The sequence below is a fragment of the Hyperolius riggenbachi genome, chromosome 1, assembly GCF_040937935.1.
Source record: "Hyperolius riggenbachi isolate aHypRig1 chromosome 1, aHypRig1.pri, whole genome shotgun sequence".
Lineage (NCBI taxonomy): Eukaryota > Metazoa > Chordata > Amphibia > Anura > Hyperoliidae > Hyperolius > Hyperolius riggenbachi.
The window spans coordinates 660,077,046-660,097,087 of NC_090646.1; the positions used below are offsets into that span (position 1 = coordinate 660,077,046).

The window sequence follows — 20,042 nt, forward strand, 5'->3', positions numbered from 1 at the left end:
GGTCTCGCTGCAGCCCTCCGTGAAAGATGACGTCAATATTTACCTTCCCGGCTCCTGCGCAGGTGCTCTGACGGCTGTCTGCTCCGAAGTAGGCGGAAATACCCGATCGCCGTCGGGTCTGCTCTACTGCACAGGCGCATGTTTCCGGCGCCTGCGCAGTAGAGCGGAACCGACTGAGATTGGGTATTTCCGTGTAGTTCGGAGCCGAAAGCAGCCACAGCGCCCCCGCTGGAGACAGCAAAGGTAAATATTGACATTCGGGTCTGTCACCGGCTGTTCGGAGGGCTGCAGCGAGACCCCCGTGGGACAGAGGACGGCGTGGGAAGCCTCATTAGGATCCGGAGGCTTCCCCCACCCGAGGTGAGTACCCCCCCAGGGGATGTTTTTAATGTTACAGAGTCTCTTTAAAGTGGATCCTAGATAAACTTTTACTCATTGCATAATTGTGTTCCTTTCATATAGTTTATAGGGCATTCCTCAAGCCAAATACTACTTTTGTTTTAATACTCTAATTCCCTATAAACTAAACAAGCCTCGCCCACAGGTTTTCACAGTGCCTTGGCAGTGTAGCAAGGGCTTATGGGAGCTCAGTCTGGGCAGGAGGAGGAGGAGGTTGCTAGCCATTGATTTCAGAGCAGAAGGGGAGGAGGAGAGGGGACTGAATTTACACACAGGCAAGCTGATAGCATCTCCAATGCCAGTGACAATGTGACAAATACACACAGGCAAGCTGATAGCATCTCCAATGCCAGTGACAATGTGACAAATAGAACATGGTTGCCTTCAAGTGAACCGAGCACCTTTATCATTCAGGACATTTCTATAGCACATGAAAAATGCATGCCGACAATCTGTTTCATTATTAAAATAAACTTTCATTTTACCTTGTATTTTACATTCAAAGTAGATTAATTACCCTGTTTCAGCAGGGCTGCCCGGCCGTCCCCGGCCGCAGAGCTTTCAGGTTCCTAATTGTTTTATTGGGCTAATTACCAAGATGTAAACAATGCTATTAGACAACAAAGAGGGTTAGTAATTAGGACTGTTTCTTCAAAGACCTAGTTTGTGTCAATGTGTCAAGATAGCATCTCTGACTTCTGTAAATAAGGAATGTGAGAAGGGGAGGGGGGAACATGGCAGCTTCTATGCCAGGAGAGATTCCATTGAAAGAGAATGTGCTCAGTTCCCTTTCATTGTATCAGAGGAATAAATAATCATAAACTTTTGAAGCTGTTTGCAGCCAGATATGCTGTGTAAACTATGCAAATTTTTTCGGAAGTGGCAAAGGGACAGTGGAACATATGTGTCCAATTGTATTATCTTAAGTTAATTGCACAATATTAATGTACTCAACACACATTTATACTTAAAAATCCATAACAAATTTTATTAATCCAAAAGACATACTGTAGATGCGTTAAATAAAGTTTAGATAAGATCTATAGACAAGTTACTTGTTATAGTTAGTTTTTCATCTCGGATCCATTTTAAGTGGGCGACGGTTGTCTCCCACAATGCACCACTACTGAATATGCAAATTATCTCTACGCCCCTGACACCAGGCTATCTGCATGTTGGGTTGATGTGGCTCTGTAAAATGTAAAGCTATAGGCGTGCTATACACCAGCAGGTCTGGATACAGCCTGGCTTTAGGGGCATAAAGAGATCATTTGCACAATCACTGATGCATTGTGGGTAACCAGTCACTCATTTAAAGCTGAATTTTCACAAACGCCTTCTGTTTGGAGAAGGCCAGTTACACTGGGAAATGGTCCCTAATGCTCTTGTGAAGCCCAGTAGGGACGTTAGCCCATGTCCTAAAGACGTGTTTGTGGATCATGGGCCAGTGGATGTGATTTATTGAGTCATCAACAGAGATTTCCATATATATAACTCCAGTGGAGATGTCTTGAGTGATCCAGCAAACTAGGACAGGAGTAATTCAAATTCATCTCCTATTAAAGGAAACCGGAGATGAACGCTATAAAAAAATGTATACATACCTGGGGCTTCCTCCAGCCCCATCAACACGGATCGCTCAAACGCCGCCGTCCTCAGTCTTCTGTGGCGGGTCCCAGAACTTCAGGCAGCTGCGGCCAGTCTGTGCAAGCACAGTGTGCTCTCTGCGTCTCTATCCGGAGAATAGTACTGCGCAGTAATATTTTCCGACAGTACTGTGCTTGTGCAGACTGGCCAAAGTTATGGGACCCGCCACAGAAGACTGAGGACGGCGGCGTGGGAGCGATCCGTGCGGGTGGGGCTGGAGGAAGCCCCAGGTATGTATAAAACTTTTAATAGCGTTTATCTCTGGTACACTTTAAAGGACAACTTAAGCGAGAGGGATGTGGAGGCTGCCATATTTATTTCCTTTTACGCAATACCAGTTGCCTGGCTATCCTGTTGATCCTCTGCCTCTAATACTTTTAGCCATAGCCCCTGAACAAGCATGCAGCAGATCAGGTGTTTCTGACATTGTCAGATCTGACCAGATTAGCTGCATGCTTGTTTCTGGTGTGATTCAGACACTACTGCAGCCTTACAGATCAGCAGCGCTGCCAGGCAACTGGTATGGTTTAAAAGGAAATAAGTGACAGCCTCTATATTCTTCTCACTTCAGTTGTCCTTTAAGTGGTAAGGATTTTCCCCTTGTCATGCACAAAGGTGTCTTTAGCTCTGTGCAAGCCCTCTATAGCTGAAATTTTATTTTTAAAGTTTTTGCTTGAAACTGCATTAGTAATATGTTGTAAGCCAATTTCAGTTCCTTGGATCCCAATTTATTTCCACCCCTTTGCCCTTACTTAACCTAAGGGCTCTTTTCCATCACAGAACGCATGCGTGGACAGATTTTGTGCACACGTTATGACCTGCGGTGGCGACACTGATGTTACGAAACGCAGGCACTGGATGTTGCGAAGTTTCCAGACGCTTTAAAACGTGACACTCTGGAAAGCTTCTTCTAATGTGAAAGCTAACATGAAAGTCAAATAGACATTCATGTTACCTCTCTAAATGCAATCTAGGAGAGATCCGTCAAAACGCATGGATTGGCTCCTAGTGTGAAGGGTGGCTGGATAGTGTAATGGTTAAGGGCTCCGCCTCTGACACAGGAAACCTGGGTTTGAATCTCGGCTCTGCCTGTTCAGTAAGCCAACACCTATTCAGTAAGCAGTTCTTTGGGCGAGACTCCCTAACACTGCTGCTGCCTACTGAGTGCGCTCTTGTGGCTGCATCGCAAGCGCTTTGAGTCCGACAGGAGAAAAGCGCTGTACAGAAAAAGGAATTATTATTAAAAAAAGGAATTAAAGAGCCCCAGTGCTGCAACAATTCTCTGCTATCACCGCCCCCATACTCATCAGACCATGTGGTTGGACAGTGTATGGGTCTGAAGCTCCTCCCACCCTTCCTGCTTGTTATACTGTGCCGTAGTAAATGAGAGCTCCACCTCTGGTGGGTGTTTCCATATCTCCAACCGAAGGTGCAAATGTTATTGCAGGTTGTGTGCAGCTTGGATAATAAAGCACAACTGAAGCGAGAGGTATATGGAGGGTGCCATATTTATTTATTTTTAAAGGGAACCCAAGGTGGGAAGAATGTGGAGGCTGCCATATTTATTTCCTTGTAAACAATGCCAGTTGCCTGGCAGCCTTCTTGATCTTCTGGCATAAGTAGTTTCTGAGTCAAAACCCCGGAACAAGCATATGGCTAATCCAGTAAAACCTGAGTTAGAGTACCAGATCTGCTGTATGCTTGTTCAGGGTCTATGGCTTAAAGTATTAGAGGCACAGGATCAGTTAGACAGGATTATTTGGACTGCCAGACAACTGGTATTATTTAAAAGGTAATAATTATGGTAGCCTTCATATCCCTCTCACCTCGGGTTCCCTTTAAGCAATACCAGTTGACTGGCTATATTGCTGACAAGATTAGCTGCATGCTTTTCTGGTGTCATTCAGACACTACTGTAGCCAAATAGATCAGCAGGGTTGCCGGGCAACTGGTATGGTTTAAAAGGAAACACATGTGGCAGCCTCCATATTCCCCTCACTTCAGTTGTCTTTTAAACAACCCACACCATTAGGAAGTGCATGCAATTGGCCCAATTATAAACCCTTTACAGTTTGTTTTAAATGTTCTTGTAATATGGATTTATTTGGACCTCCTTGGCCATCTACCAAATCTGCTTGGAAAAAAATGCTTAAAGTATTGCAGGGGTGTCAAACTCAGAAAGTGGGCCAAAATTGATCACTGTGACTAAGTTGAAGTTATAAAAGTTCCCTGGTGTCTAGCCCCCCCTCCCCCGGCCTACAGTTTCCTGGTGTCTAGTGGCCCTCCTCCCTCCCCTACACAGTTCAGTTCCCTGGTGTCTAGTGGTCCTTCCAATTCCTGTACAGTTCCCTGGGTCTAGTGGTTCCCCTCCCACCTCAAAATATATCCCTGGTGTCTAGTGGTCCCCCCTCACACCCCTAAACAGTTCACTGGTGTGTATAATGCTTTCTCCCTTCCTCATATAGCTTTCCTGGTGATCAAGACCTTCACCCCTAATACAGCTTCCCTGGTGGTCTGCAGTGGGCCAAAAATAATGCAAAGAGGGAAAACCACTTGAGGGCCAAATTTGATGTCTCTGTGGGCCAGAGTTTGACATGTATGATGTAGTGGTTTCTGCTTTGCTCCAGTGTTTGTGTGACCCAGGTGAAGGATGCTTTTTTTTTTTACACCTGGCAACTTATTTTTAAAGCAATCTAGTGTGGGTTGTCTGAATCGTTTGTGATTTCTTCACTGGCCGGAGGGTTGGAGGTCTCTGGAGAGCCCTCAGTAAATCGTTCCCAGTGTTTGTTTTGCAGGAGATTTTCTGCTTTTCTTTTTAGACCGTGCGTCTTCCAGTTTGGATATCTGGCTCCTGATACAAGCGGTGGAAGAGCATCCGGAGCTGTATGATCCGGCTGTACCGGCATACAGGGACTTGCACAAGACGAAGCGGTCTTGGAGGAGGATTGGGAAGATCGTGACGCCGGAGTGGAAATCCCTGATACACAGGCAGAGGGACGAGCAAGGTGAGGACTGTCTCATCCCAGGAGGAAGTCCAAGCAAAAGTCTCTGGTTTAGTTTTCTGTTTAAAGAGAACCCGAGGTGGGTTTGAAGAATATTATCTGCATACAGAGGCTGGATTTGCCTATACAGCCCAGCCTCTGTTGCTATCCCAAACCCCCCTATGGTCCCCCTGCACTATGCAATCCCTCATAAATCACAGCCATGCTGCTGACAAACAGCTTGTCAGAGCTGGCTGTGTTTATCTCTAAAGTGTCAGTCTGCTGCTCTCCCCGCCTCCTGCAGAACTCCAGTCCCCGCCTGCATCCCTTCCCTCCCCGCTGATTGGAGGGAAGGGACGGGGGCAGGGACCGGAGCTATGCAGGAGGCGGGGGAGCAGCTGAGACTGACACTACAGATGTAAACAGAGCCTCACAGCACAGCTGTGATTTATGAGGGATTGCAGAGTGCAGGGGGACCTTAGTGGGGTTTGGGATAGCAACAGAGCCTGGGCGGTATAGGCAGATCCAGCCTCTGTATGCAGATAACATTCTTTAAACACACCTCGGGTTCTCTTTAAAGGCCTGGTGCACACCAGAGGAGTTTTTCTGAGCGTTTTGAGTTTTTAAATCTGCTGCTAATGTTATCCTATGTGTCTGTGCACACTGGAGCAATGAGGTTTTGTAATAAAAAAAACATAGCATTACATTGGGAAGAGCTTTTGAAACCTCTAAGGGCCCATTCACACTTGTGCGTTTTCAGAGCGATTTCAGCTTTGCTGAAAATCGCTAGCGATTTGAAAAATGTGTGCACAATGAAAGTGTATGGAAGTGTTCTCATCTAAGCGTTTAGCGATTTGCTGAAACGCAAACGCGTTGCATGCAGCGTTTTCTGAGCGATTCTGGAGCGATTAGCGTTTCAATAAAAGTATTTGAATTGAAGTAGAAATCGCAAAACGCTAATCGCTGGAAAAACCCTCTCTATACAGTGAAAAATCGCTAGGAAAAAACTCCAGAAAAACGCTCAGCGTTTTGCGTTAGCGTTTAGCGATTTCTAGTGTGAATGGGCCCTAAAAGCTCTTCCCAATGTAATGCTATGGGGTTTTTTACAAAACCTCATTGCTCCAGTGTGCACAGACACATAGGATAACATTAGCAGCAGATTTAAAAACTCAAAACGCTCAGAAAAACTCCTCTGGTGTGCACCAAGCCAAAGAGAGCCCGAGGTGGGCTCATGAAATTCAAAACAAAACTAAGCTACCTGATCCGGGGGGCAGAGCGGACCAGGTAGCCTCCAAAACAGCCGCTCCTGTGGGCCGCACTGGCCCACTTTTACTTTTGTGACCTTTGGGTCACGATGCTGGAAAGGGAGATTTATTATCTCATCAGACCGCAGGGAGGCGGGGGAGCGGCAGGAGGCGTTGCCAGGGAGAGAAAGCTTCCCAGTGGCCGCTCTGGAGACCCTGCAGGAACGCGTTTTGAACAGGGAATCCCTCTCCCAAATGTTTACCGCCGAGATATCAACAAATATTGTCGCTAATCTTGGAGGGCTATAGCGCGGCAGTGTGGGTCCACAGAGGCATGATATGAGGCAAAGAACATTCCTCTGTGTCCCATCTGCGCCCCCCCCCCAAAAAAAAACACCTTGGGTTTTCTTTGAAAGGACAACTGAAGTGAAAGGGCTACAGACACAAAATGGGAGAAGAAACCCCAATGTAGTATGCTATAGGTAAATGTGGGTCTTACCTCAAGTAGGGAGTTTAAGGATAATAATTTTATTAGATGCAGTGAAGGATGACACGTTTCGCAGGACCTTCCCGTTTCCTCAGGTCTACAGTACAGGGTCTGTACTGGACTGGGAGCGCTTAGTCCGATAAAATTATTATCCTTAAACCTCCTACCTGAGGTAAGACCAGTGGTCCTTTTTCTAGAGTGTAATACAACCTATCCTGAAGAGGATACCCAATCCATGTGGAGAAGGAATGCTCCACCCGCCCAATACTGTGGTTGCCAAATAGCAACCCAGGTTTGTAAGTAGTATTTGTTTCACACACGATTTAGTTACCTGGAAATACTACACTACCTGGCACTCTTCAGAAAACATAGTAACTGAAAGTAGATGTTCTCTGTTATTGTCTCATACTGCCTCCTAGTGACAAGTGGCCATAAATGCTCATTACAGCAGTACTAATTAGAAGCAGGGAAATGTAAAAAGGAATGAAAGAAATGCTTAAATTAATTGGCAATTAAATAATTAAATAAATTGGCCTGGACTACTTGCCAGCCTCTAAATTGGCTGCTAAAGTGTTATGCTTTAAAATGACATTGGGCTCTATTCTCAAAGACTTCCCGGCATGCGGTAAAGCACATGCGGGAAGTTTGCGACCAAAATACCGTCAAGTTGAAATTCTCAATGTTCCGCATGTTTTTTCCGCATGCGGAAAAAGTGCGGGATTCATGCGGAAAAATTTCCGCGAAAGTCGGTATTTTCCGCAATAAAAAATCAATTCTCAATGTTCAGGCGCATCATTTCGTCGTTATTTACCGTTTTTTTTTTATTTATTTATTTTTTTTTTTATCACCTACAAATAGTAGGTGATATATTCCGCATTCCATTGACTTTAATGAAGTGTGGAGGCTTAAGGGCTGTGCTTGGTGGACTTTAATTTTTTATTTTTTTTTAAACACTTTTTCATGCGACCTTTTTACCGCACGATTCCCGCATGAATAATGGCTGTTTCCGCATCTTTTTTCCCGCATGCGGAAAACATGCGGAAAATATTAGTGAATGTGGAAAAAATGCGGAGTTTACCGCTGGTGGGAATATAGCGGTAAAATTTTGCGGAAAATTTGGCTCTTTGTGAATAGAGCCCATTGTGCTATAGATTGTAGTAATGCATTGTCACCATCACCGTTTGTCCAGCAGCTGCTAGACACTCATTCCTTCAAATCCAGCCAGGATTCATTAAAGTGTATTGGGTGGCCACATCTTCCAGCCCTTACCTGGTTTATATTGGGCCATTGATGGGTGTATTTTTTTTTTCTTTATTAAAATTACTGGTACCTAAATTTTATGCTGAAGTACAAAAGTTAAACTCAACACCCTTATCCCACTAGAGGTACAGGTCAACTGCCCCACCTATCTGTGGCCCTCGCTATGGTGAGTTTGGCCCAAGTAAGTCTTGCAAATATTTTCCATCTGATATCAGATGTACAGTATGTTTTTGTTTTTTATATATACAAGTCTGTTTTTTTAGGATCTATGGAGTGGGAGGGATATGGAGACTGGCATATTTCCTCTTAAAAAGTACCAGTTGCCTGCCTATCCTGTTGAACTCTCTGACTGCAGTAGTGTCTGAATCACACACCTGAAATTGACATCTGATCTGCATGCTTGTTCAGGGTCTATACAAATATTAGAGGCAGAGGATCAACAGGATAGCCAGGTGAGCTGCATTTTTTTTAGAAGGCAATAAATATGGCGGCCTCCATATCAGTCTTTAAAGGGGAACTGAAGTAAGAGGTATACGGAGGCTGCCATATTTATTTCCTTTATTTCAATACCAGTTGCCTGGCAGCCCTGCTGGTCTATTTCTCTGCAGTAGTATCTGAATAACACCAGAAACAAGCATGCAGCTAGTCTTGTCAGATCTGACTTTAAAGCCTGAAACGCCTGATCTGCTGCATGCTTGTTCAGGGGCTATGGCTAATAGTATTAAAGGCAGAGGATCAGCAGGGCTGCCAGGCAACTGGTATTGCTTAAAAGGAAATAAACATGGCAGCCTCCATATACCTCTCTTCAGTTCCCCTTTAATTTTTTTTTGATCTGAGAGTTTCTAATAATTGATGCGCTACATGTATGTGTTGAGTAGAGAAGATGGTTGCATAGTATGGCTTTTGGCCAGAGATGACACTGTTTACATGTGTTTTCAAGTCGGGAAGATTCTTCCTAAAATGTTAGTTTTGTAGATGTTTTTAGTCTCCTGTCACTCTTGTTTATATGCCAGCCATCATCCTGCTCTGGAATGTCTACCTGTAGCGTATGCCACTGCTTCCCCTCAGATTAGTTGTGTAATGAGGCTCTGGGGGAGAGTAAAAATAACATTCTTAACCATTTCAGGCACTTTTTAAATCCTGATTGAATCCATATCGCTACATGTATGCAGGGCTGTGGAGTCGGTACAAAATTAATCCGACTGACTCCTCAGTTTATGAAACCACCGACTCCAGGTACCCAAAATAGCTCAGACTCCTCGATTTCGACTCAGACTCCATAGCCCTGGCTGTATGGCTACCTTAATATTACTGTTGACTTTGCTGGAGAGACAATTTCTGATATTTTGTTTTTCTGATAACAGTTCAGGTTATACAGAGCCTATGGAAGTCGCTCCGAGATGGGTTTAAAAAGGATCACCTGCAGATCCTGCAAAAAAGTGGATCCAAATCCAAAGAGAAGAAGGCCCGTCCTTCCTTCCATCAGCTGGAGTTCCTGAGGCCGGCGTTGGAGATGGAGCAGTAAGTACATTCACTAAACTGTTTATAAACACGTGTGCATCTTCCTCTGGTAATACTGTCCCTCTTTTGTAGAACAAGCGGTTCTGAAGAAGAGGAGAGCGTGGAGAGCACCACTCTGTCTGTGGAAGAGGAGGAGCCACTCAACGGCATGGCAGTTGCTGAGGAGGAGCCACTCAACGGCATGGCAGTTGCTGAGGAGCCACTCAACGGCATGGCAGTTGCTGAGGAGGAGCCACTCAACGGCATGGCAGTTGCTGAGGAGGAGCCACTCAACGGCATGGCAGTTGCTGAGGAGGAGCTACCCAACGGCATGGCAGTTGCTAGGGAGGAGCCCAACGGCATGGCAGTAGCTGGGGAGGAGCCCAACAGCGTGGGTATCGTCCAAGAGGTCCTCCCAGTAGGGGCTACTGCGCAAGGGGCTTCAGACGATACCTCCATCTCAAGAACAAGAACCCCTCTCCCAGCGCCTCAAACAGCACAAAACTGTCATCGGAAACAAGAGCTTGATAACTTAATTGAGGAGCTGCGGAGGATACTGGAGGCCAGAGAGGAGGAAAACGCGGTCACATCCAATATCATGGGTTTCCTACTGTCGCTAAACGGGGACATGCAGTTGGTGCCCCCCGAAAGTATTCCCCGTGTTAAACTGGAGATTCTACAGGTCATAAACAATGCAATTTATTCTCCTCTTGTACAGCCGGAGCCCCCTAAACCCGTGACTTATGCACAAGCCCTTTCAGCTGCTGGTATATTACCCCTCGAGGAGTTTCCCCCATTGCCACCGCCAGGGGAAGAGCCAGACGACTCTCCGTGCTGCTCAGGATGGACCCCTGAGCAGTGTACAGACGTCTCCAGTTCCTGCCTGCCACTATGGCGCAATCCCGGCACCCCCTCTACCGACTCCAGCTATTGATTTCCATGCAGTATACATTTATTTAAAATGTCTTTATTTAAGCTTTTTTTCTTGTTTTGAATTTGTTTGTTTGATTAAACTTTAAGAGCAAATAAATGAGTTTGTATTTATTTTTTCCCTGTCTGACTACAGAAATTGAATTAGGACCTCTTTGGGCTAGAGGGGATATCTAGGAATGGCCAGGGAGATGTTAAGAATTTTAAATTTAAAATAAAAGTTTTAAAAAATGCTAATTTTTATAGAGCTTGGGAAATTGACCCATCATGATCAGCTGCTGCATTTAATGGGTTTATTTCCAAGATGCATAAGTTTGCATTTAAAGTGTACCTGAGATGGGCGTTGTGGGGTTATTTATACTTACCCGGGGCTTCCTCCAGCCCCATTAGGTTTGTGGGGTACCTTAACGTCCTCTCCGGCTGCTCCATTCTCTAGAAAATCCACCCCTGGTAATCCGTTCAACTACGCTCTTCTGCGCATGCATGGCTCGGCCGTGCGCGCTCCCGCACAGTACAGGCACGGAAGCACGATGGGGGTGCAAGCGCAGCTGAACCGCACATACGCAGAGGCGCAAGACTGGCGGGATTACCAAGGGGATTTCCTAGAGAACTGAGCAGCCGGAGAGGGCGGCGAGGGACCCCACGAACCTAATGGGGCTGGAGGAAGCCCCAGGTAAGTCTAAACACAACACCCATGTCGTGTACACTTTGAGTTGATTCAGCCTGAAGCTGACACTATTGAATACATGGTGTATTGTGTGGAATTTTGGTCCCCCATCCTCAGAGTGTGAGGCTGAGCTGCAAAGGTTGAGGCAGAACAATTTTGCGCCGCTAAAATTTGGGCGCACCATAGCCCATAATGTGAATTGCAGCTATAGCAGCGCTCAGATGCTAATTTGAGTGCTGGCGAAAGACGTCAGTGAGGGTTACACTGTAGTCACTTCCTGTCTGAGTCAGGACTGAGTCAGCCACTTGCATACCTGATATTTAACTCTTTCAGGCAGAGAAAGAAAAAAAGGAACACAGCATAGTTATGTGTGCTTGGCACCGTATATACACGTCTATCTCATCATGTCACACGTCACTTCGGGTATCCTTTAAAAAGTTTAATTCTGTCTTTCCCCACTATACATGGCGGCCTGGAGGGCGAATAGTAATTAACGCCACCGGGACTTGTTCAGGACCTCAGGAAGCTGTTTATCGGCTTCATGCTCCGCGCAATTTTTGTCGGCGCTGTTTTTATATGCATCTGGAAAGGTTGCCTTGTCTGGTTCCCCTGTATTATTGCTAATAGATGTAAGGATGCGCTATCAAATTCAGAACAGAATCTAGACCTTTATGCACGCAGGCCGTGGCGGGAGGAGGGGTATGTTGTAACTCACAGCTTTTGTGGGCACTGGGCTCCATGTCACATTCCAGCTCTCCGATACCTTCTCCTTCACAGCCAGAAGGAGGAAGTATTGGAGAGATGGTGAGGGGCATGGTGCTCAGCAGCTTCCACCTTCCCTGTCTAGCCTGCGGGTATAAGGGTTTGGGTTCTGTATATTAATGATCATCCCTAATTAGAGGCCTCTAAAGCAGTCGGTGCTGACCGGAATTCATGAATGGACTCTGAGGGGGAGGGCATCTATTAGGCCTCTTAGTACACATGCAAGGATCTGGAGCATAAAGAATATTAATGGGAACTTAAAGCGAAAGGAATATGGAGGCTGTCCTCTTCAGTCCCTTATAAACAATGCCAGTTCCCTGGCTGTCATGCTGAACTTTTGGCTTTAGCTGTGTTCGTTGTACAAGTGTCACAGCCTCTGATCTTCTGCTTATTTTGGGTCAGTGACTTGCAGTATAACGGGCAGAGCATCAGTACAGAAGTCAGGCAATTGGCATTGTTATGGTAGCCATACATCAGTCAACCTGGCAGCCGTTGGACCATCCGATTAGATAATAAATCATTGAATCGCATGAAATTCGGTGCTGCCAAGAGCATGCCCAATCGCCGCTACAGCCAATTTCGGGCCAAAATTGGTCACATTTATCGATTGGACATGCAGCAAGATGTCAAGCTGTCCTGGTCGATTGGGTGCATGTCGGTAAGGAGAGCGATATCTGGATGAGCGAAGATACCCCCAGCTCTGTTCCCCCAGTGTATAAACGTGCTTGTATTTATACATTACCTGTTCTGTGCTGCGGTGCCCGTCTGTCTTCCATCTTTGCCGCTCTTTCATTAGCGATATACACACGGCCCACGCATAGCACGCAGCGCACCTGTGACGTCACCCACGTGCCATGCCAGCGGAGTGTATAGGGCTAATTGAAGGGTGGCGGATTCAGAAGACAGATGGGCACCGCGACACAGGACAGGTAATGTATATATGCACACATTACACACACATTTATACACTAGTGGGAGAAGCGGCGATGTGGCGGGCTCAGCCGATTCCCGAGATATTTCAGCATGAAATTGATCGGGAATCGGTCTGTGGTGTATGGGCAGCCGTCAGATGATCAAATTCGATCAGAGAGAGATTTGGCTCTTGGTTGAATCTGCCCATTATTGCTAGGTGTATGGCTAACTTTAGAGAATGAAGAGAGCAGCCTCCATATGCCTCTTGCTTCATATTCCCTTTAAAGGATACCTTGGCGCTACTGCAATTGACGCCGCGTGTGTGTGTGGAGGTGCGCATAGGCTTACTGCACCTCCCGGTGGCCCGCCGTCTGTCTCCGTTCGTCCTAAAACGGTCCCAGTACAATGCAATGGTCTGCAGAGTTGTCACAACCGCAGTATTCCGCGGAAGACTTAGCGGCATGTGTGCCCTCTAACCTGGACATACTACGCGCATGCACAGTATGTCTGCGTGGACACCAGAGGGTGTGCATCCAGCTATCTCTTCCTTCAGGAGTGCGCACGCGTACCCTCATGTGCGTACTGCGGCTGTGCCAACCACTGTATTGTATCGGGACCTTTTTAGGATGAACGAAAACAGATGTCGGGCCTCGAGAGGTGCTGTGAGTCTATGCGCATGTGCAACAGAAGGGACAGGAAGTGGAGGGTCTGTGTCTATGGGCGACTCAGGTGCCAGTAACAACCCCCAAATAATTCTAATTGTTATACACAATCAAAAGCCTAAAATCCACAGCAAGGGGGCTCTTTTTAGCTGAGAAGGGCTGAATATTATACCCCCTAAGATGCTCCATAGGAATCGTGAATGAGATGGTATTGATTCATTTGTATGCAGATTTATAAAGCTTGAAAATGAACCAATCAAATCCTGCTGAGGTAAAATTTGACTGGTCCATTTGCAAGCTGCATAAATTTGCATACAAAATGTGCATAACCCTGCATCAACTCAAAATTATTTGCATCTCATTGACCATAAATAATTCTGAATTAATGTATGCTAATTTTTTGGCCATCCCTATGAAGGATCTTGGGTGGTATCGGTCTTCCTCAGAGTCATGGTGAATAGGGATGATCGATGAGATGCAAATAATTCTGAAATTATGCAAATTCTGGATGCAAACTTATGTATCTTAAAAATAGACCAATCAATTTAAACCTTGGTGGGGCTTGATTTGTCCATTTCCAAGCAGCATACATTTGCATACAAAATCCACATAATCCCGCAACAACTCGGAATTATTTGCATCTCATTCATCATCCCTAATGGTGAAAGGTTACTAACCTAACAACTCATCCTTGTACGTCTTAAGCTACGTACACACATGCGACACTGATCGTGCGTTGTCAACGACGAACGAACTTTCAATTGCCGAAAGAACGACCTAAGAAAGTTAGTTTTAAAAGGTGTGTAACGATCTGATCGTTAGAACGAACGTTACATCACGTAAAGTAACTATTGCGCTTGCGCAAAAAATGAAAAGTTCCATGGAGAAATAGCGCATGTCAAGCCTGGTACGAACGACCGTTTCCAACGATCTACTACTTTTGCAAACGATCGTCGTTGGAAAAAATCCGACGAGCTAGATCGTTAGTATTTAACGATCTAGCTCGTCCGTCGTTAGACTTAATAGTCGTTGGCTGCTTTTTTTGAAACGATCGTCGTTTGAAACGATCGGGGAACGATCGTTTCAAACGACTATAGTCGCATGTGTGTACGCACCTTTAGGCCTCTTTTCCATGAACTGTTGAGCTGTGTGCTCAGCAAGCAGTTGCCAGGCAGCAGTGAGCAGTTACCAGGCAGCAGTGAGCAGTTGTGAGAGTTTGAGAGGCATTTCACTGCCTAGAAACAGTTCGTGGAAAAGAGGCCTAAACCTAGCTAGCCAGCCAGCTGAAATGTCTTAAAAGTGTGAGTGAACTTCCTAAACTAAATTATAAAGGATACCTGAAGTGACGAGGTAGACATGGGTATGTACAGTGCCAAGCACACAAATAACTAGGCCATGTTCCTTTTCTTTCTCTGCCTGAAAGAGTTAAAGGAGTTATCAGGCATTTATATGGTAAATAAGTGCTACTTACCTGGGCCTTCGCCCAGCCCCAAGCTCCCAGCATGTCCCTCACTGCAGCTCCACCGTCAGCTGTTCGCCTCCACTGCCTCCCGGTCCCCCGACGATGATGTCAAGCTGACCTGGAGGTCAGCCTGTACTGCGCCTGCACGAGGGGCACTGTCAATCACCGCCACGTGGTTTGGAGCGTACTGCGCAGAACTCCTGCGTCTGCGCGGGACGCTCCGAACCAAGTGGCGGTGATTGACAGCGCTGCTCGTGCAGGCGCAGTACTTCGGCCTGACGTCATCGCCGGGGACCGGGAGGCAGTGGTGGTCGAACGGCTGACGAGCTTGGGGCTGTTCGAAGCCCCAGATAAGTAGCACTTATTTTCCATATACATTTCTGATAACTCATTTAAATATCAGGTATGTAAGTGGCTGACTCAGTCCTGACTCAGACAGGAAGTGACTACAGTGTGACCCTCACTAATAAGAAATTTCAACTATAAAACACTTTCCTAGCAGAAAATGGCTTTTGAGAGCAGGAAAGGGATAAAAAGAGTCAATAGTTCATAGATTTTAGCTCTGGCATACTTCAATGAATGTGCCATTGAGCAAAAACAATAAAACAGTTAAAACTTAAGAAGTAGATATAAATATAAAATGAAACTGTGGAATATCTTAAGTCATGTTTAGGAGAAGGAAGATAGATACAATCGGTTATTTCATAAGTTGACTTTCGCCCTTTAAAAGGAATGTAAGGGGAGAGACGTATGGAGGACCTTTCTAAACAATACCAGTTGCCTGGTAGTCCTGCTGATCCTACAGCCATCGGTAATGTCTGAATCACACACCTGAAACAAGCATGTGGCTAATCCAGTCACTCTTCAGTCAGAGCACCTGATCTGCATGCTTGTTCAGGGTCTGTGGCTAAATGTATTAGTGGCAGAGGATCAGCCGGACTGCCAGGCAATGTGCATTGTTTAAAAGGAAATGTCATCCTCCATATGTCTCTTGCATGGCTTCTCTTAAAGTATCTACTCTTGGGTACATAAAAATTCATTTAACCATCCTGGCGTTCTGTTAAAAGTTAGTAGTTAATAGTTTTTTTGTTTTTTTTTTCTTTGAATCACTTCAGCTAACTTTCAGTTAGCTACATGATTCACCACTAGAGGGCGCATCTGCCCATCTAGTCCGATCGCCGCCGGCTTTTATAGCAAGCATAAAATCCTGTTGTAAATGGGATTTTCTGCTTGGCTACCCTCGTCGCCATGGCGATGATCGGGATGACGTCATCGACATGGCGTCGGGGGGTGTCCGATCCAGCCCCATAGCGCAGCCTGGCACTGATTGGCCAGGCTGTGCAAGGGGTCTGGGCAGGGGGGGGCGCTCCCTTACGAATCTCCGCGGAGCGGCATCGATCAAACCCCACACGCAGCTAGCAGGGGCCGGAGATATACACTGCAGCGGTAATGGACGAGCTGAGCTTGTCATTACCGCTAAGGTGGTTAAAAAAATTCTGTTTGTAAAAATATTTACTTTCAATGCAGAGAGCATTACAAATTTATACTGCTGTGCTAATCGGTAAATGTAATCACTGCTGGCCTTAGGAGAGGAATCTGCTAATTTTGGTGCAGTGCTGTGCCTGTTATTTGGGCGCAGTATTCGAATTATGGCTATAGATGTACTCTGTGACTAATTTGGGCGCCGGTGATGGCCAAAGCTCAAATTAGAATAAAAAAAATGAGGTATTTTGGCTGCTGATAATAGGGGGAATAGCATTCATGCCACTCAGGAGTTTGCCTTCAGCGTGTTGATCCTGCAACGAAATTTGGCCATGGCCATTTCAAATGTAAGGGCTGGTGTTCCTGGGCCCCATCGAAAAAAAAAAAGGAAGGAAAAAAAAAATTGTATGGGCCCAGGAACACCAGCCCTTATTCTCTCTGCAGCCACATATTTAATTTAATTTGTTCACCCAGCTAGCGCTGCGATCATTATTTGACCATTTCAAATGTAAGCTTAGGAGAAGCTTTCTGCTGGGTCTGTACACTCTGCTCCCCCTCAGCGTCTGCTGAATCGTCAGATCGCTGTGGCAACGACTGACGAGCCACTTCAGCAGAGGGATGGGGATGCTTGGTTTCTATACTCCGCCCCATCCCTCCTCTGCTGAATCGTCAGATCGCTGTGGCAACGACTGACGAGCAGGAGGGTGGGGGAGTGGAGTGCAGAGACCCGGCAGAAAGCTTCTGTGGCCAGCAGACCGCTGCTCTCTGCAATGAAAGTAAATGTTTTTATGGTTTGAATAGATTTTAGGAGAAATTAATCGGGTAACAATTCACAGGAATATTTGGGGGGGGGGGGGGGGGTGTATAAATGTTACATGACACATGGCACTCTACAGAGAACATTGAATAATTCATGTCATTAAGGGCTGATTCACACTATGAGCATTTTGAGTTTTTGTTTATTTTTATCGCTAGCGGTTCTAAAATCGCAGTAAGGGCTGGAACTCACTAGAGAGAATTTTTTTTGAGCGTTTAGGGAGCGATTAAAAAACGCTCAGCTATGGTTAATGGATGAGCCAAATACCACTGGAGCGATTGCGATTAGCAAAATCGCTATCGCAGGACATGCAGCATTTTGGTGGCGTTTACGTTTCTGCAATGTAAAGTATATATACACTGGCGTAATCAGAATCAGAATAGTTTATTCGCCAAGCATGTCTGGGTCATGCCCGTAATCGCTCATGAATGTCTATACAGAGTGATCTCCTAGCGTTTTTAAATTACTGCACATTGTAAAAAAAAATTAAAATTAACTGAAAGGACTAATCAGAAATAAAACCGCTGATCGCAAATCACTATACAATCGCTGGAAAAAACCTTACACTTTTTTAAATCCCTACCAAATTCGCCAGAAAACGCTACGGTTTGCAATAGCAATTTGTAGTGGGTTTCAGGCTTTAAAGTGCTTGTGTAATGAAATCCAGTGTGAGTGTTCTCACATAAGCGATGAGTTTTTGCTCCAATGGCAAACGCGGGTCCTGCTGCACCATTTTGTGGGCGAATGCGCTTTACGGTTATGGAAAAATTTCAAATCGCTGTAAAGGTTCTTCTTACCTGGGGCTTCTTGCAGACCCCTGGAGTCATCCTGTGTCTGCACCATCCTTCTGCGTCCCTCCAGCAAGCAGTGGCTGAGCTGCAAGCACTCTGATCGTGCTCCTGTTTCTTGGAGCGTTCTGTGCATGATTGTTGCCAGCAACAGGAGCGTCATCAGGTCCGTGTGGCTAACCAGCTTTGTGGCGGTCACTGCTTCTGACTGGAGGGACGCGGATGGATGGCGCGGGCACAGGATGACTGCAGGGAGCTTCAAACAGTCATAGGCAAGTAAAACTGCTTTTTAGTATTTAACTTAAAGGGACACTTAAGTCAAACAAAAAAAATGAGTTTTACTCACCCAGGGCTTCCAATAGCCCTTTGCAGCTGTCCGGTGCCCTCGCCGTCTCCCTCCGATCCTCCTGGCCCCACCGGCAGCCACTTCCTGTTTCGGTGACAGGAGCTGACAGGCTGGGGACGCGAGTGATTCTTTGCGTTCCCAGACACATTAGCACCCTCTATGCTGCTATATTTTATATGATATATGCTATAGCAGCATAGATGGCGCTATTGTGGCCAGGAACGCGAAGAATCACTCCTGTCCCCAGCCTGTCAGCTCCTGTCACCGAAACAGGAAGTGGCTGCGGGCGGGGCCAGGAGGATCGTAGGGAGACGGCGAGGACACCGGACAGCTGCAGGGGGGCTATTGGAAGCCCTGGGTGAGTAAAACTGTTTTTTTTTTTTTTTTACTTAAGTGTCCCTTTAAGATTTCCTTTAAAAATGCTTTGAACAGCAAATATGTGAGCGTTTTTCAAACAAATTTGCTATTAAAAAAAACATTCCATTCTGGGTCAGAGTGCTCTTCCTGTTTGTCTACACACACAAAATCACAAGTTTAAAATGCATACAAAATTGCTTGCAAAAAAACAACAACCCACATCTCCCTAAAAATGGCAGGAATTGTTTAACAAAACTCCTCACAGGGATGCGCTCCGGATAAAATTAGGATAAAATCCGAATGAGTTTCATTCTGATTTCATTCTCTTATTACTGCACCTGAGCGGGTGTGTTGTGTGTGACTGGTGACCTGATCAGCAAAAGACTTGTGCTGCCTTCACAGTCTATTCTATGGAGCTGAACTCCTCATCAGATTTTCTGCACACATTTAAAGGGAATGTCCAAGCAAAATAAAAAAATGAGTTCCATTTACCTGGGGCTTCTACCAGCCTCATGCAGCCATCCTGTGCCCTCGTAGTCGCTCACTGCTGCTCCAGGCCCCCGCTGGCAGCATGCCAACCTCGGAGGTCGGCGGGACGCATTGCGTACATTTTTATGCATTCCCGCTAGTGCAGGAACATTAACACATACATTTTTACGCGTTATTGGTTCAATGCGTAAAAATGTACGCATTAAACCAGTAACGCGTAAAAATGTATGTGTTGACGTTCCTGCACTAGCGGGAATGCATAAAAATGTACGCAATGCGTCCCGCCGACCTCCGAGGTCGGCAAGCTGCCAGCGGGGGACTGGAGCAGCAGTGAGTGACTACGAGGGCACAGGATGGCTGCATGGGGCTGGTAGAAGCCCCAGGTAAATGAAACTCATTTTTTTATTTTGCTTGGACCTTCCCTTTAAGGGCTTGTTTCCACTATAGCGAATCCGCATGCGGGCACTGCATGCGGATTCGCATACTCAATGTTAGTGGATGGGGCTGTTTCCACGTGTGCGGCAGCTGCGTTTTTCGGTGCGGGAAAAATCTGCACGACAGGGTCGTCAGATTTCGCGTGCGGCAGGAATGCGGGCGAATCGCCGCTAATGCATTCAATAAGGAAATCGCATGCGGCTTTGTCATGCGGATTTCCCCGCGATTTCTCAAGTGATTTCGCATGAAAGGCAATGGAACTTTACACAGGCAGTGACATGGTTAAATTCGCCTGGCTCCTTGCCATGCGAAATCGCGGGGAAATCCGCATGGGGAAACGCAGCCGCATGCAATTTCTTCAGCGGTGGAATCCAGGCGATTCCGCACCGCTACAGTGGAAACGAGCCCTGAAAGA

At 46.1% G+C, this 20,042-nt stretch overlaps 1 protein-coding gene across 3 annotated transcripts in view; it reads left to right on the forward strand.

Moving 5' to 3' along the window:
• Positions 1-20,042, forward strand: part of ARK2N (arkadia (RNF111) N-terminal like PKA signaling regulator 2N) — a 144,493-nt gene that overhangs the window by 48,724 nt on the left and 75,727 nt on the right. The window contains exons 3-5 of one of the 3 annotated variants that reach the window (XM_068252240.1): positions 4,866-5,051; positions 9,383-9,539; positions 9,612-10,533. The exons of the other annotated variants lie outside the window; for them this stretch is intronic. Coding sequence (XP_068108341.1) covers positions 4,866-5,051; positions 9,383-9,539; positions 9,612-10,452 — 1,184 coding nt within the window. The 3' untranslated portion in view covers positions 10,453-10,533. Of the gene's footprint in view, positions 1-4,865; positions 5,052-9,382; positions 9,540-9,611; positions 10,534-20,042 lie in introns of those variants that run through there. 3 annotated transcript variants of the gene reach the window in all.